This window comes from Thunnus thynnus, chromosome 7, assembly GCF_963924715.1.
Source record: "Thunnus thynnus chromosome 7, fThuThy2.1, whole genome shotgun sequence".
Taxonomy (NCBI): Eukaryota; Metazoa; Chordata; class Actinopteri; order Scombriformes; family Scombridae; genus Thunnus; species Thunnus thynnus.
Genome location: NC_089523.1, coordinates 1839946 through 1855694, shown reverse-complemented (window position 1 = coordinate 1855694; position 15749 = coordinate 1839946). Strand labels below are relative to the sequence as shown.

General features: G+C 38.6%; 1 protein-coding gene across 16 annotated transcripts in view; it reads right to left on the bottom strand.

Annotated features, from left to right (window-relative positions):
- Positions 1-15749, bottom strand: part of myo18ab (myosin XVIIIA b) — a 158677-nt gene that overhangs the window by 28393 nt on the left and 114535 nt on the right. For all 16 annotated transcript variants that reach the window (XM_067593800.1, XM_067593805.1, XM_067593790.1 and 13 more), the window contains 8 exons: positions 12919-13046; positions 11802-11956; positions 11076-11199; positions 9560-9667; positions 9175-9267; positions 6266-6376; positions 2300-2404; positions 1521-1667 (listed from right to left, as the gene is read on the bottom strand). In XM_067593800.1, the coding sequence (XP_067449901.1) occupies positions 1521-1667; positions 2300-2404; positions 6266-6376; positions 9175-9267; positions 9560-9667; positions 11076-11199; positions 11802-11956; positions 12919-13046 (971 nt within the window). The remainder of the gene's footprint in view (positions 1-1520; positions 1668-2299; positions 2405-6265; positions 6377-9174; positions 9268-9559; positions 9668-11075; positions 11200-11801; positions 11957-12918; positions 13047-15749) is intronic.

Genomic DNA, 15749 nt, shown 5'->3' with positions numbered 1-15749 from the left:
TGAGAACATTTTATATGCTAAGAATGTGCACAAACAGAGGCTCTGAATGGCATGAAGAACACCGAAAATGTTGGGATTGACAGCTACTCTGGATTGCAAAACATTTCAAGCTTGAGGCTGTTCCTCAGGCAACATCAAGAACTTTATGCTGACGTGTCTGTAGAAATACAGCAAAGGCAGGAAGTGACGGATAATTACATCATAATATAAAACTGTGAACATGTGATTCTCTCAAATAATAACATAATGTATGTAACACAAAAATCATTTCACACTTTATCTCAAGTCCCTCTATTTAATACATTTTAAAAGCAGTATATAAATGTTTTATAAGTGACTATAATGTAGTTGTTAGAAAATATAAAGACATTTTCAAGTATTTATTAATGCTCAGTAATCATGTACTAACTCTTTATATACAGCTTACAAATGCTAAATGGGAAGACTTAAAGTGTGCTGCTTCTTACACATGGAGGAAAAGTGAATATTTATCCTGGGCACAGTGTTCCATCATGGGCTTAATGAGGAATTAGATCTGTCTTCTTCCACCTAATTTTCAACTGGTTGCTGCTTAGGACTTGATTTGACATTGATACATAGTAATTGAATTACTCAGTGGCTGAACTCCAGATTCATACATGTTTCAGAATGTCTACCCTTGCCAATATTATAAATAGTTTTTGTGTTGTGTATCAATACAAAGTATGTAAACTGTAACTGTTGAACTGTTTTGAGGCAAGGTGAACTCAGGAGTTCAAACTCCCAAGACCAGGAGGACGCAGAACGCTCAATGTGCATTACTGGGACAACAGTGTTCTCAAATACTTCTTCCTCATTGTGATGTATATTTATAATACAACAAAATGTAATATCATACACCTCACTAACACTGTTTTAATTTGACATGTATATTTATATTTATTCATTCTTATTGGAATATAGTGAGATCTGTATACATGAGGAGACGGAAGTCCAAAGAGGCAGCACTGTTGTACAACATTAAACTGTCCAATAAAAGCATCAACCTTGACTTTACCTTCAGACAAACTAATGTGGCAGCAACAAATATTAGATTTCACCTCTGTGACTGAAGTTCATCCAAAATTAATTATGTTTAAAATGCTACAGAGGCATCAGAATCAGCAGTCTCCTCAGAATAACCATGGACCAGCCATCTCAGAAGGAGGAATGAGGAATACAGTCGAGTGAAGGTAAGTGGGAGAATTTGAAACACTACAGACTTCCTACTGTACTGAAGTCCAAACTCAAAGACACACAGGCTGGGGTTGAAGCAACAGTCTAACTTTTTTACTTTCCCTTCTTTTTAATTTTTCATTTCATCAGCGTCCAGTGCAGAGAATGGTTTGGGATAAGTTTAGCCTGGCTCAACACAAAGACTGGAATCAGGGAGAAAACTCTTTACACAACTCTAAAGCTGTCCCACTGAATCTGTATCAGACTATAAACTGAAGCATGTCTGTGTAACTGTTGTAGAAACTGTGTATAAATGAGGTGCTTACCTGGTTCTTGAGCTGGGCGATCTCCCTCTTGCTGGGTGCGTTGTTCTTTATGTGGTCTAACATGATCTGGGCGTCGGCCAGCAGAGCCTTGGTTCTCTTCAGGTCCTTCCTCAGACGCTTCTCAGTCTCAATGTCACCACCTCTCACCTAGGAGACAGGTACAAGGGGGACATGTCACTCAACTGATACACCAGAGATGGAATGAATCCAGTTTACCATTACTATGAGTTAAATCAGATCACTTTACCAACCATAACTGAAAATACATTTTATCCTTTTACTGTATCATACATTTAATGATGTAAGCAGATAGTATCAATCAGAAAACATTCATTTAAGACGTGATCTATAAGTTAATAAACTGTAGGCTGTGATCAGAGGATGCTTATTATAGGAGGCCATGTTCCTCATCTGTTCCATGGATGTCAGAGTTGGAGTTCAGTCTGGACTTTAGTTAACTGCAGTTAGACAGCCAGTAGCAAGTGCGTCAAACAAATATTTGATTCAGTCAGTATAATCAACACACTTCAATCACCACCACCACCACTTTAAGCTCCAAATCTCCTCCCACACACCTCAACAACACTAGTGCTCTAGCCTAAGAGCAAACATTCTCTTACTATTGAACCCTGCACATACCAAATGAACATTTACATGCTATGACTAGTTGGTGGTAGTAGAAAATAGATCAAGTCCTGTTGGAAAATACACTTAGTTTACAGTTTCAGGAGAATTTGTTGTTAAAGTAAAATCTGTTCCACTGTGTTCAGTGTAGTTACCTTGTCCTGAGCGGACAGAAGCTTTGACTCCAGCTCTCTCTTCTCTTTCAGCACCTTCTGCTTCTCATCGTACTCCTCTTCAAGCTGGACCTCCATTTGCTTCAGCTAGACACACACACAGGAAAAAAGTAAATGTACAGCTCAGTCTGATCACATAGGACTACATATGGTAGAGCACATAGGGTTGCTGACCAACAGTATGGCAATAATCAATATAGAGTACAGGCTTTAAATTCTGGGATATGTTAGTGTCCATGGCTGCACTGTTGATTACATTATTAACTATTTCAGGTGTTCCACAGAACCAAAAACAAAGGGATTATTGGACTATTCTTAGAACCTTACTAGCAGAGGCTCGCAAGGCAAATGAAAAGTCCAGACATCAGAAACAACATTAGGATTAATCCTCTGGGAACCGTAAATATTTGGACAAATTTAGATTACAGTCTGGACCAAAGGGTGGACCTAATAGCTGACCTTGTCATTTAAATTCCTATGTTGCTAACATGGTCAAAAATCTAAAACTCGTTCTGGGTGTAATGCTCATAGAAAGTCCATAGGTTCATTAAAATAAAAAGTTTCTTATCTCCTTTGATGCATGAATATTTTAAGCAAATTTAATTCCCATAGGATTATGACTTATCTTGTGTTGATAATGGAAATAATGAATCCTCTGGGCAGCATGAATGAGCTGTCTAAATGTCATTGTCAAGTGCCCATTCAATTTTGACATTCTCGTGTTCATATCTGAAATACTGGCCTGATGGTTGTGCTAAAGTTATACACAAAATATTTGAAGATCCTCTCCAGACATGAATTAAGATGTATAAAGATACTCTGCTTGGAACAATAATGTGTGTCTGATATGGTTCTTCCACAAGAAAGTATAATTACCACTTTAGAATCCTTAAAATGACATCTACTCCTTCTTCCTCATTAAAAGTCCAGAATATATGAATATGCAAATATATTCATTGCAGAGTGCAGCAGTGCAGCGGCTTATCTGGCTCCAAGTTCTGGTGTAAAGAGTGTTAGGGACTCTTCTCTTAACTTGAGTAAGTGTGCAGATAAGACGACCAGTGCAACTAGGCCAAGAAGGTACAGCCCAACCAACTTCTGAACATTATCAACAACTCTCCCACCTCACTTCCACCAAAGCTTAGAGCAGCGCTCAGCAGACTGCAGCTCCTGAGGACACAATGCCCTGCTGGTGTAGCAGACTACAATGGCTCAGAGGCGAGAGGAAGCGGTGTGCATGGAAGCAGAAGAGGGGTTAGCGGGCTGGTCTGTTAGCCATGCTAAAAGCTAATGCTAATGGCCAGCCATTCCATCACTCTTTCTGGTCTAAGTTTGGACACATGGACATGTTAACAAGGTTAAAAACTTTGGAGGGGGTCTTAAAAATTCATCCTTTGGGGAGAATGAATATCCACAGCTAATTTCCTCATTGGAGATATCATGTTACGAAAGTCTTGGTGAAGAGGGGCACAAAATCTTTAGCAATCAACCTATTGGGACCATAATTATCCAAAAGAAATTTTCTATTTGGCTTGCTGTTGAAATATCTGTCTGTGGACCAAATGTTGGACTGACTGACATCACAATCTTATAGAAGTTATGACACAGACAACAAGGAAAGAATTACCATTGATGCCACTTACTGATTAGTCAAGTTAAGTCTTATTATATTGGAATAGTAAGTCTGTGGAGTCTACAGTAGCTTGTGTTTGGCAGTATTTAGAATGCATGAACATGAACGGGTCTGTGTGAGGCTAATAAGGCCTGTCATAAAATGTACGATTTACATAGAGAACACTATAGGGCTATTTCCCTCATTTATTTATTCAGCATAATGCATCACTATATAAAAGTCACTGGGAGACACAATGTAGAGTCAGTGCTCCCAGCTTGTGTGACTGTAGAAAAAGCTAATTATGCATGGGCTAATGAGGGCTTGACTGGTGGAGGGCAGTCATGGGGCAGTCAGCACCAGCAAAGCAAAACAAATACTAAACAACATTAACAGCCATAATAGTAACAAAGCTAACTGTACGCAAACCACCCACACACTCAATCTGCCTCCCACACACACACATCACCAGAAAACACTCCTCTACTCCACCATGTCTCCCTCCTATATTGATATCATTTGGCAATTAAGCCACCAATGGGATCCGTTTTGCTGATGGATAAACAAATGTGACCCAAGAAAGAGTCAAATAATTTACATGACTTATCTAGAAATCTTTAATGAATACAGTTTGTGTATGCTTCTCTGGGCAGCATGTAGGCAAACATACATGAGGTTGCTTGGATAGGTTGGCTGCTTCTGTTTTTCTTGTATGTAGAACTTTACATTTGGTTTTGTCTCCATTTCAGACCCGCCTCCTGACAGCATGTATCACCCAATCGACTTGCTTGATGCTACTTGACTTGCTTCCTCTGCGAGACTTTGCAACCTACTGTTACCCTTCAGTGCAAAGGTTGGCAGAGACGTTTACATGTATCTCCAGAGAAGCATAATTCCAGTCTTACTTGAATCAAATTTTGTGAGAAATGATACTTAGGGACATAGTTAATTACAGAATGACTTGTTCTCTATTTCACATGATAACTTCTGTCTAATGTACATTTCCACAGCACTAATTCCATCAGTATAGCAACTGAGTCATGTCATACTCACTGCTCTGATGCTCTGAGGTTCTCTTTTTAGGAGAAATACTGTTTTCATTCACTAATCAATCCTTGTCTTCTGCTTTGTTTTCTTTCTTTTTACTTTACTGCTGGAATGCCATAAATATAAATATAATTATTTGTGCAGAAAGTGTTGAGTTTCACTGATGGTAGCTTGACAGCAATCAACAACAACAGCAAAGTGGAAGCATTGTAAATAATTGGTCAGTGAATGCATGTAACTATATTTTTGTTAGAGAAGGTAAATTCAGAGCAGCGGAATGCAAAAAGACACGACGCTGTACTCGCAGTGCTGTGGAAATGTACATTATCTTGACTTTATTGAAACAAGTGTTGAATTTACATCAACAGCTAATTAGGAGCATATCAGAAAATAGGGAGGTGTTTTAATGAAATATGATAACTTATAAACCAAGGGGAATTAGAAATAATGGTCTGTCTCTAATAAAAGCCTCTACAGTTGAGGTAAATAAAGGCAAGGCCACTATCTGACAATTTACACTCTGTAAACACTGACTGTCATGGCTGCAAAATTTGCAAAAACTACAGCTAGACATGTTAAAGATGTGTTGTGCATGTCTGGAAAGCATTGGAGCTAAAAGTGACATGCTATGCTATGCTGATATGCTACGATAAGCGATATATTTGGAACAAATAATAATCCCTACAAGAAGGAAGGCTGTATGTGAGGAAATGTTAGTTAAGTCATGATTTTAAGTCAGAGATCAGTGCAGTGAGTGAGTTGAAACAGCTCCTGGAGTTATGAGAAACCAGGTGTTTTAAGCTTTTACACTCCTTTGACTAGATTATTGCCATTAAAAGATAGAAACTCTAACAGGCCTATGTAATATGTGTTTGACTGGCTGCTTCACTCATAAAAACTGCTGTGAGCCATTAAAAGTCACAAAAAAAATATCCAAGCAGAAGACAACTGGAAAAGTAGTAAAGTACAGTTGTATGAAATATCTGCTGTGATTTTATCACTGCACTTTTGTCATGTGTTGTGGAGCTGAACAGAGAGCTCCTGTTAAGAGACTTCATACAGTATGCAGCGTTTCATTTGCTGCACTTTTCTCTGCTGCTGTCACATTAGTGTTGTTGTTGTCCTTCGTTGTTTAATCTCTCTGTCTGTCACTGTCTCATATCAGTACACCTCTGTCTCTTTACGCCTGTTTCTCCAAGACATTAAATTGTAAAACAAAAAGATAAAGTAGCAGCACAGTTAAATAACTTTATTACAATGTGAGGTTTATGTGTGATGAATCTCCTTACCTTCTTGCTGCAGGACTGTCTGATCTCTTCCACCTCATCGTCTTTGCTCTCGATCTCCTTGGAATGGGTTTGACGCAAACGCTCCATCTCCATTTCAAGACGCAGCTTGGCCTGAAAGGCAAACACAAAAACACTCTGCATTCACTATGCCTTACAGGAGCCTTATTCTAATTTTCAACCCTATTTCCATATATTATTCATAGGCATGCGTATGTCCAGAATACTCACTGTTGTTCTCTGTACTGCTAATAAACTCTGACATCTACTGATAGTGGAAGAACTACAGGGAGTTTGGCTGAGAAAAGCATTGCTTTTTCTGTTCTGTCTGGGGGAGTCATTACAGGTCAGTCTGCTGCTGGACTTCAAAACATAGGAACGTTATGGATCTTATTCAAAATATATTGTCACTGTCTGACAGATTTACAGTTTGTTGAACAAGCAAATGTCTATAAACCACTGACCACCTGATCCTCTTACCGTTCATTTAAAGATGCTCTCTATGCATCTGTCAAAAAATCTATTTTGAGCATTTACAATATATATTAAAATATCCTGTAACACATTAAAATATTTTTGATGACTCATCTTGCAGTTAAAGACATATACATCAATGTATTCAATCAAATGTGATTTTAGATGAAAAGCTAAAACTGTCCAACATATAAAAGCACAAGCATGCTACATGGTAGCTATCAGAGCAATACTGTATGTTTTGGCATCAGTCTGCAAAAATTGCATTTACATAGCCAAAAGAGCTCTTATGTATTAATTTCTCCCTCATCCTCTTTCTGATCTAACAACTCAGGTGAGGGAGGTGTGGGTGGAGGTAAACAGTGCCTTGCAGAAGTGCTTCCTAAAGTGGATGATTGGCACCCTGGGGTACCTTGGAAATATGCAATTAACACCAAAATCAGCATATTAAAAACTCTGTTAAATACTGTATGCAGTTATGCTGCAGCAAAGATTGGTGACATCGACAGCTTACGTTCATCTGTTGTCATAGTAACTCAACATGCTGTCCAGCTCATACATTTTCCAGGTGCACAGTGAACAGAAATAGGATGTTGGATTGAGTAGTGTTGAGATTTGTCACAGTAAATAATTGTTTATCCAACAGTTAAATATCTATCTGCAAATCTAACCTTGTCCAGGTACGACAGTAAAAACTATGACTTCTTTGTTTTTTTGAGTAGTTGATAATTATTTATATTTTTATGAATACTGATGTTAGTTCATACATTTACAGTTACACCCATGTTATTAGTTTGTTCAAATATATTCTTATGAGGGATATCCAGAGTGTCATTTTTCCATTCTGGATTCTTAGTGATTGGTAAAGCTACAACTTTTTACTCCTATTTGGTGATTTAGCATTTTTACCCACTAATTATAGGCAGCATGTAACATGTTGGCTAATGAAAAAAACATGTAGAAAATGAGAAAATTGGGAAATATTGCTCTCATGTTTTCTCTCATACTCTCACATGGTCGCATATTGCAGTATATCGAATTTGTTTAATCTGTATGCAAACAGAAATGCAATGCACACAGATTCAATACATAAGACACTCTGCATTGATTAATAATAACTAATAATACCTGCAGAGGTGATGGTGAGTGTAGGGTTAGGGTTAGCTGTTTCTGTGTATGTATCATTGTAATTATTATCAGTAATAGAAGGAGTCATTCATATTTGAAACAGCCCTAACTATAGTGGCCTAACTTCTTCCTACCGTGTGAATTTATGGAATCTTTTTCATATGATATCAGTATAATATTAATGTAGGGTCTATGATTTGTTAAGGAGCCAATCCTTCTGGCTCTTTTTGCATTTTATTTGGCTAAAAGGTTCTACAGCACAGCACCTGTATTATCAGTTAACACTTGTCCTGAAGAGGGCTGTCACATGGATGTAGCTGTCAAAGGCAGTAATACTTCAGTCAAACTTGAACACAGTCAGTAAAATATTCACAACACACCCACATGTTCATGTTGATTCATGCTTTTGTATTGCCCCGTCTCACGCCCCCGTGATCACCTATAGATCACCATAGTCGGACACCTGCCTACATTAGAGATCTACTGCAGCTTTATGTCATCAGCAGGTCTTTAGGGTTCAAGGTTTGCTGGTTGTTCCTTGATCGAGGCTTAAAACTAAAGGAGACTTCTGAGGTTGTGGCTCCTAAACTTTGGAACTCTCTTCCTTTGGACTTGAGGTCTGTGGACACTTTAAAAAAAACAGCTCAAGACCCATTTGTTCAGACTTGCCTTTTTGTAATTTTTCTATTTTCTATTTATTTATTTTTGTTTTTTATTGTGTTTTATGTCTGTATGTATGTTTATGCTTTATTTCTTCTGTGAGGCGTTGCCTGTGCTCTCGAAAAGGTGCTATATAAATAAAGTTACTTACTTACTTACATTACCATTAACACAACAGTCCATCACTCAGAGGTGCTGACACTTACAGGACACAGACACTGGCATTTACCAACTAGAGAACACTGGGTGCTGACTGGAAAGAGTGTTTAAAACTGACAGTAGGGTGTGTAGATAATAACAACATTGTCATTTTTTCTTTAAAGCTACATGCATCAATCTTTTCTATGTTAACATTGAATCAAATGACTCTGTGTAATATGAAAGGTGTTGTTCGTTGTGATGAACCCACAAAGAATGATCATAAACAAGCAGTTCCACTCAGCTCTACAGCTGTTTTAATCTCTGTGTGCTCACTGTTTTGGTTTTGCAGCACATTTACTGTTTTGGTTCAGTCTCACAGCTCTCATCCGTCTGGTTTCAGCAGCAGCAAGCAGCTGTTTTCAAGCTTTGATAAACCCACTGTACACTACCTGCTTTAATATTCCTTTGAATATTGTTCTGTTATGGCAGCATTGTGTTTTTATCTGTACCTGTTCCAACATCTGGATGGTGCCAGCCTGCTCATCCAGCTCCTCCTCCTGGTCCTTCACCTTGGCCTCCATGTCACGAAGCTGCTTCCTCATCTGAATGACAACATCAACATATTTAGTAAAACTAAAGATTTTACTCCCAAAATATACATTTAATAATTTAAACAACAAGTACAGATGTGTTATAGTTATCATTTCCATGAGGTCTTTTCATTTGAATAGTCAGGAAACAATTGTTATTGTGGATTCATATTTGTAGTGCACACTGGATCTCAGTGGCTGTAATTCTAATAGAAGTGGTTTAACCCACAAGATCTCTACAAAGCTACAACACAACCTCACAAATAGGAATCAAAGAGGAATCACAAAAGAGAAAAAAGCAGACCTTGGCCAGCGATGCCTCATCCTTGGACTCTTGGGAGTTGAGGTCCTGCAGCTCGGCCTCCAGCTGGTCCAGTTTCAGGTTGACTGCACATACCTCCAGGTCCTTGTCCTGCAGCACCGAACAGAGAAGAGGGGAGGGTCAGGAAATTACAGTGTGAACATGTAACAGGAACAGATGCACACATGTGATGAGAGAAGGCTGAGCAATTATTTACTCTGCTCAGCAGGTAGCAACACGGTGTACACACACAGTCCAAAAAAGATTTACGAGATGTGTGTTTATAATAACAAACACTGTGTGTGGACATGCACAGTGTAAACCTGAATTACAAGGAAATATGTAGAAAATGCAGCACAAGGTATTTGATTTATCCATTTGACTAACCTGTGCAGCTAAAAAGACATCTTGGATTTACAATAAATAGGTCACTTAATACTAGTATTATTATTATACATGGAGTAGACACTGTTTACAACACCTCTCTAAAATTACACACAGTTTTTTGTATGTTAAGAGTTTTGAGACTATTTCCTATGACATTTGCAAAAATGATTTAGGTTTCTGTGGAAATTCACATAGCAAATAGTGCCTGCCTGATCTCTGACACACATAGATAGACTAAATGATCTCTGATTGATCTCTAATAGAGCTACTATTTACTACAGTAGCTCTAAATGATTTCTACAGAATGTCTGATTGCAATTATTATTTATCTATTTATCTTGTTTCCATAAAGTTAATTACTTGTGTACATTGCTGTATGGATGTAACCTAAAGACAGTGTAACCAGGTTTAAGAAAGCTACTAACAGGACACTGATGTGTGTGAAAGTATACTTTTACTGCAGGTCCAGTCTAGTTGATATTACCAATTCCATGAATTCCATGTTTTCTACTCTACATGAAACATAGAGGAGAAACATGAGCCTGCTCTTTTTTATTATTTAAGATCACATGAAGTGTTTGCAGGATTTTTGCCCTCATCAGCAGTCTGCACAGAAGCTTTCAACGGCATCACACAGTCTTCATTAGTGGATGGTGTTTTCTCATGGACATAGATCTGTTGACATGGCAGCTTGGTAGAGTAGAGTAGGGCTCATAGCAGCTACAGCAGATCCATCTGCATGACAACCTCATCTGCTGATGAAGGCTGTGGGAGTCAGTTCAAACCTAGTAGGTGTACGTTGAGTTGAGACTATGTTTGTTTTTTCCCTGCCTAACTGGTTCTGGAAGTTTATTATATATTATTTTTTACACTGAAGGCTGTTAGAGAATCCCTTTATAAGGTAGTATATGGTATTATAGTACAGTATTGTCCTTATTTGTGTAAGGACTACTTTGAATTCAGCTGCTTCAATAAATCTTAAAGTGGTGTCATGAAAACAAACTTCTTGAGGGATGATTAACCACCACAGGGAGGATCACTGCCAATCCCAAACTATGTATAATTACACAAATGAAAAAATAGACATCACATCCAAGTCAAGTGCCACACACTAGGACAGACAGATACACACCTCCAGCTGCTGTCTGAGGCTGAAGGCCTCTCCGGTCAGCATGTCCTTTTCTCGAGCCAGTTTCTCCCTCAGACTTCTCTCCCTCTGCACCTCCTCCTGGGCTGCACTCAGCTCGCTGTCGAACCTGCATGCAAACACACACACACACACACACCACTGATTAACACTGTCAAAGCACTCTAATGAAGTAGATCTACTGCTATTCTGTGATAACATCTAAGGAGCAAAATTCATAGTGTGAGATTCTGTTGAAGTTCATAAAAGAAGTAAAATCACTTCAAATGTGTTGAGCTGGTCACAAACAAGATCCTACACAGTATATCTCCTCTGTTTTAACTAAGGCATGCATGTTCAGCAACACATAGGGCTACAGTCTATGTCCCTTGCTAGTAGTCTCTTCTCTCTCTCACTCGACAAATGAGCTGGAGCTTTGTCTGTTATCTCTGCACAGCTTGACACTATAAACAATATGGAACACAATATAGTTTTTCCTTTACAGTTATTTCACAACAGCAACACCACTGGACCTGACACACTCAGAAGAGGAAGGTAATACAATAGTGTGAAGTCACGTGTGCCTAAAGATACCTGCTCAGACATGACTATCTGTGTGTATGTATGTGTGTATGTATGTGTGTGTGTGTGTGTGTGTGTGTGTGTGTGTGTGTGTGTGTGTGTATGTATGTGTGTGTGTGTGTGTGTGTGTGCATGCGTGCATGGACTGACTTCCTCTGCTTCTTCTCCAGGTCGTGGTTGCGGCTCTGTTGGCCCTCTAGGTGAAGTTTGGTGTCCTGCAGTTCAGACGTCAATCTTTGGGTTTTCTTCTTAAGCTGCTGTATGTTTCGCTGGGACTCCTCGTTATCTGCCTGCAGGTCGCTGATCTGCACAAATAAACGCATAGAAAACATTAAAGGTGGAAAACAAAAACTTTTTAACATGCTGAAAAGCCTGTCACTGGACTAATTGAACATTTGAATTTGATGATGGCGCTGGATGACGGTGAGGTGATCAGCGTCATTACAATTCATTCTCTGGGGACAATGACTGTGTGAATCAAATTCACAAAGGGTCATTTCATTCAAACCTAACCCTAACAAAAATTCTCATACACCCCTATCTGCTGCTGAGAAAAATACTACTGACTATTTAATGTCATGTTTCTTACACACAGTAGGACTGATGCCATGTCTACACAGGAGTTGTAGCCTGAGCGGCACGTTAGCAGAGCAGCAACGAGTGCTCCATCTGTGTGTCTACACTGGAGGCGTTCAGGTGCAGTGTTGAGTGTAGGTCACCCGTGTTTTGGAAGTGCTCAGAGCCCAATACACAATGACTGTAGTTACACGTATAAAACGGAGGAAAATAGACTTCAGGTCACATTTACGTGTATATCGTGTGAGTGAAACACGAGTCATTACGCGGCTTGTGTGAACAGCTGCATTGATTAAAAAAGCAGTTTATCTGTTCTGTCAGATGTACATGAGACGGACTGTTGAGAAACACGACTGAAGCGCTTTCAGCTGAACAAGAACTTAAACCTAAAATAAAAAATATTCTTAGTTCTTTAAATTATGGATGTTCCTAATAACCACTATCAACACCTCATAACCTTTAATAGTTTTACCATACAACAAGTGTACTGAAAATTATTATTATATTATTATTATTTGATTCTATACTACTTCAAATCAAAATCAAATCATTCTTAAACACACTGGGAGTCAAGCTGTACTGCAGCCATTCTATCAGAGATGAGATACAATGACTACAGTAATAGATTTATTTAGGTGTATGTCAGCGGAAGTCTGTGTGTGTGTGTGTGTGTGTGTGTGTGATCACTCACCCTCCTCTCCAGCTGTCGTTTGTTCTGTTGCTCCACCTCCAGCTTGTCATCAAACTCCTGCTGCAGTCTCTTCTTGGTGAACTCAATCTCTCTGATGGCTCGTTCATACTTCAGCCTCCATTCTCCTCCTGTCACATTTAGCAGGTTCAAAAAGTAAGAAACTGTCCCCCAAAACACAGAATAAATATTACCATGGTGATACCACAACTGCTGCCTGTTATGAAATATGTTTGCCAAATCTTCATCTTCCACGACATTTCCAAAGGCCAAAGATTGAAACGTTAAACCTGAAGTCAGATATTGGACCAGATAACAGTTGATCTCATATCCAACAACACATCCGATTTCATATCCAACATGGTCTTTAGGACGTATACACCTTGATTCAAAACCTTCCAAAGGAATTCCACTGCTGTCTCTGTTTTTATACCCAAGTGTATAGAAAGATATTGGGTCTTTTTCTGATGTTTGTTTTGAGTGTTCCAAGTCAGACTTACCAAACTCTTTTAACTAAATAAACAATGTGCGTTCATGACACCTTATCATTAGCATCATCACCGTCCTTTAAACTGCCGTATAAGTGGACCTGTTCCGCTCCGTTAGTGTGTTCATTCACAAAAATTGTTCCCGAAGAGTCAAAAGAAGAAAGTGAGGTTGGTACAGTCAGAAATCAGCAGACACATTTATCAGTGTCAGCAGTCATATTAGAGGAGCTGAAACAATTAGGAAATATGAATCTATCAGAGCAGCTCTGCACTGTGACAGAAATAAAGAGGGAATGTTTGACATGAAGTTAGACACTAAAAAACATCTTTCTAAAGCAAAGTTCTCCATGACTAATATGAGGCGTCATGTGACCGTCACAGAGATATTAGAGGAGAGAATATTACAGCCTACAGTAGGTGATGTCACACTGTCAGAGAGCTGTAGTTTATTACTATTACTGAGATGTAGAAGCTGCTGAAATATGACAATAAAAATCATCACATCTTAAAGACCTCAGTAAACTGGCAGCCATGATGATGATTTAGAGAACAGTTCTATATTAAGTTGCATTAAGTTTGTCTTACTTGTATATTTTATTTTAGTTTGTTTACTCTGAAAGACTTCAAATTTATTCACATTAGGAATGATGATTTCAGGTCAAATGAGTATTTTCTGCCTTGTGGAGAAAGTCAAACTCTCTGTTCATGACTCATCGTGACCAGATAGTCTGGACCACTTGTGAATTTTTGTGAAGGGAAAATTCTAAATACAAGAAAATTGGTGAAGGCCACAAATTTATGATGAATCACTTGTACACTTAAGAGTGAATCTGTTCATACAAGTGCTTCTTGCTTGAGGCTCAATATTACTTACTGTATAGATGTGCATAATGCACAGGCAAAATGAAGACACACTGATTTTATCAAATCTCAACAAGACAAGACTATATGCTGTTGACATTTAATAACTGTAACTTAGCTGCTCAGCTTCATTTTGAAGTTGCCCCTCTTTATTACCCTCATTTGCATTGTTTTTCATATATAGCCAGTTCAAAATGTGTTTCCATCATTTCAAATTCTCTGATTTTCCTGAACAAGTAACTTCAAATGTTTTTAACTAAATCTTGGCAAGACCTATACTCTTGTGAGGTATCTCCAAATGGCTCAACCTACACATTCTGGATGTGCTCCAAGTCTGACATGAAAAACACATTCAAGATTGTGTTTGCGGTCTCATTTCACCTGAATCAAAGCTTTGCTACGGTATAAACAAGCAGAGCTGTTCCACCCTATGCAACAAGAGGACATTTAGAAAAGTCAATTCTCCATTCACAGAGTCTGCATGCCACACAAAGACAGCTGGCAGTCTACCTACGGGGTGCCTGGAACTGAATCCTTACTTCATTTTTCACTTTTAACTGATCAATTTCTACTGTACTTCTTCACATCGGATCTTTCTTGGTTTTTGTCAAAGAATTGATCAGATGCCACCCCTGCAGTTACTGCACCTCCACTGAAGCACACACACTGGGTTTTTCTTACCGATGCTGAGTGAATTACTGCTGTTGTAAGGTCTGTGTGGGAGTTTGTATATGTACAGTTTATACAATGGATGAATAGTCTTCGTGTTTTACTGTGCTGTTCACCAAATTAAGCTAACGTTGTTGATCATATATCATACATCATTCTGAACTGAATCTCTTTGGGTTGAAGATGATTGGCATCACTGAGAAAATGACCTCTTGTATTGTTTTGTGCTAACAGTAAGTGATGACAGGGTGTGCATAATCAGATGTTTCTAAAACCCTTCACAATTTCAAAACAGTTGTTTTAAAAATGACAGTTACTTGTTTCTTGAGCTTCTACCAGAACCATTACAACACCATGATACATTTGTCCCACTACAGATACACTTCAAGAAGGAAGAAAATGTGAGGATAAGATTACCAAAACATGGTTACAGTTAGTATGTAAAGCTGTGTTAAAACTGAAATTAGCACTGCATCAAAAAATGCAGTCCCCCATTCATTTCAATGAGACCATTCTTTGTAACATGAATGGAGTAATTCTCGATGCAATTCACCTTCCTGAAAACCTGTTTACACAGTAGTATGCAACACAGCTGCTTAGGCTTAAGTGGCTCCACCTCAACAGATGTGACAGAAATCACTGAACTGTCCATCAAATTTGACCTGTACATGCACACACAGTTCTGAGAAGTCTAACCAGCCACACACCTGTGTGGGTGTCCAGCAACTTAAACAGATGTCTGACAATTAGCATTTTGTTGGTGAGTTTGTAAGGCAACTTTACATAAACACATACAGGAGTCTCGGCAGATTGGTA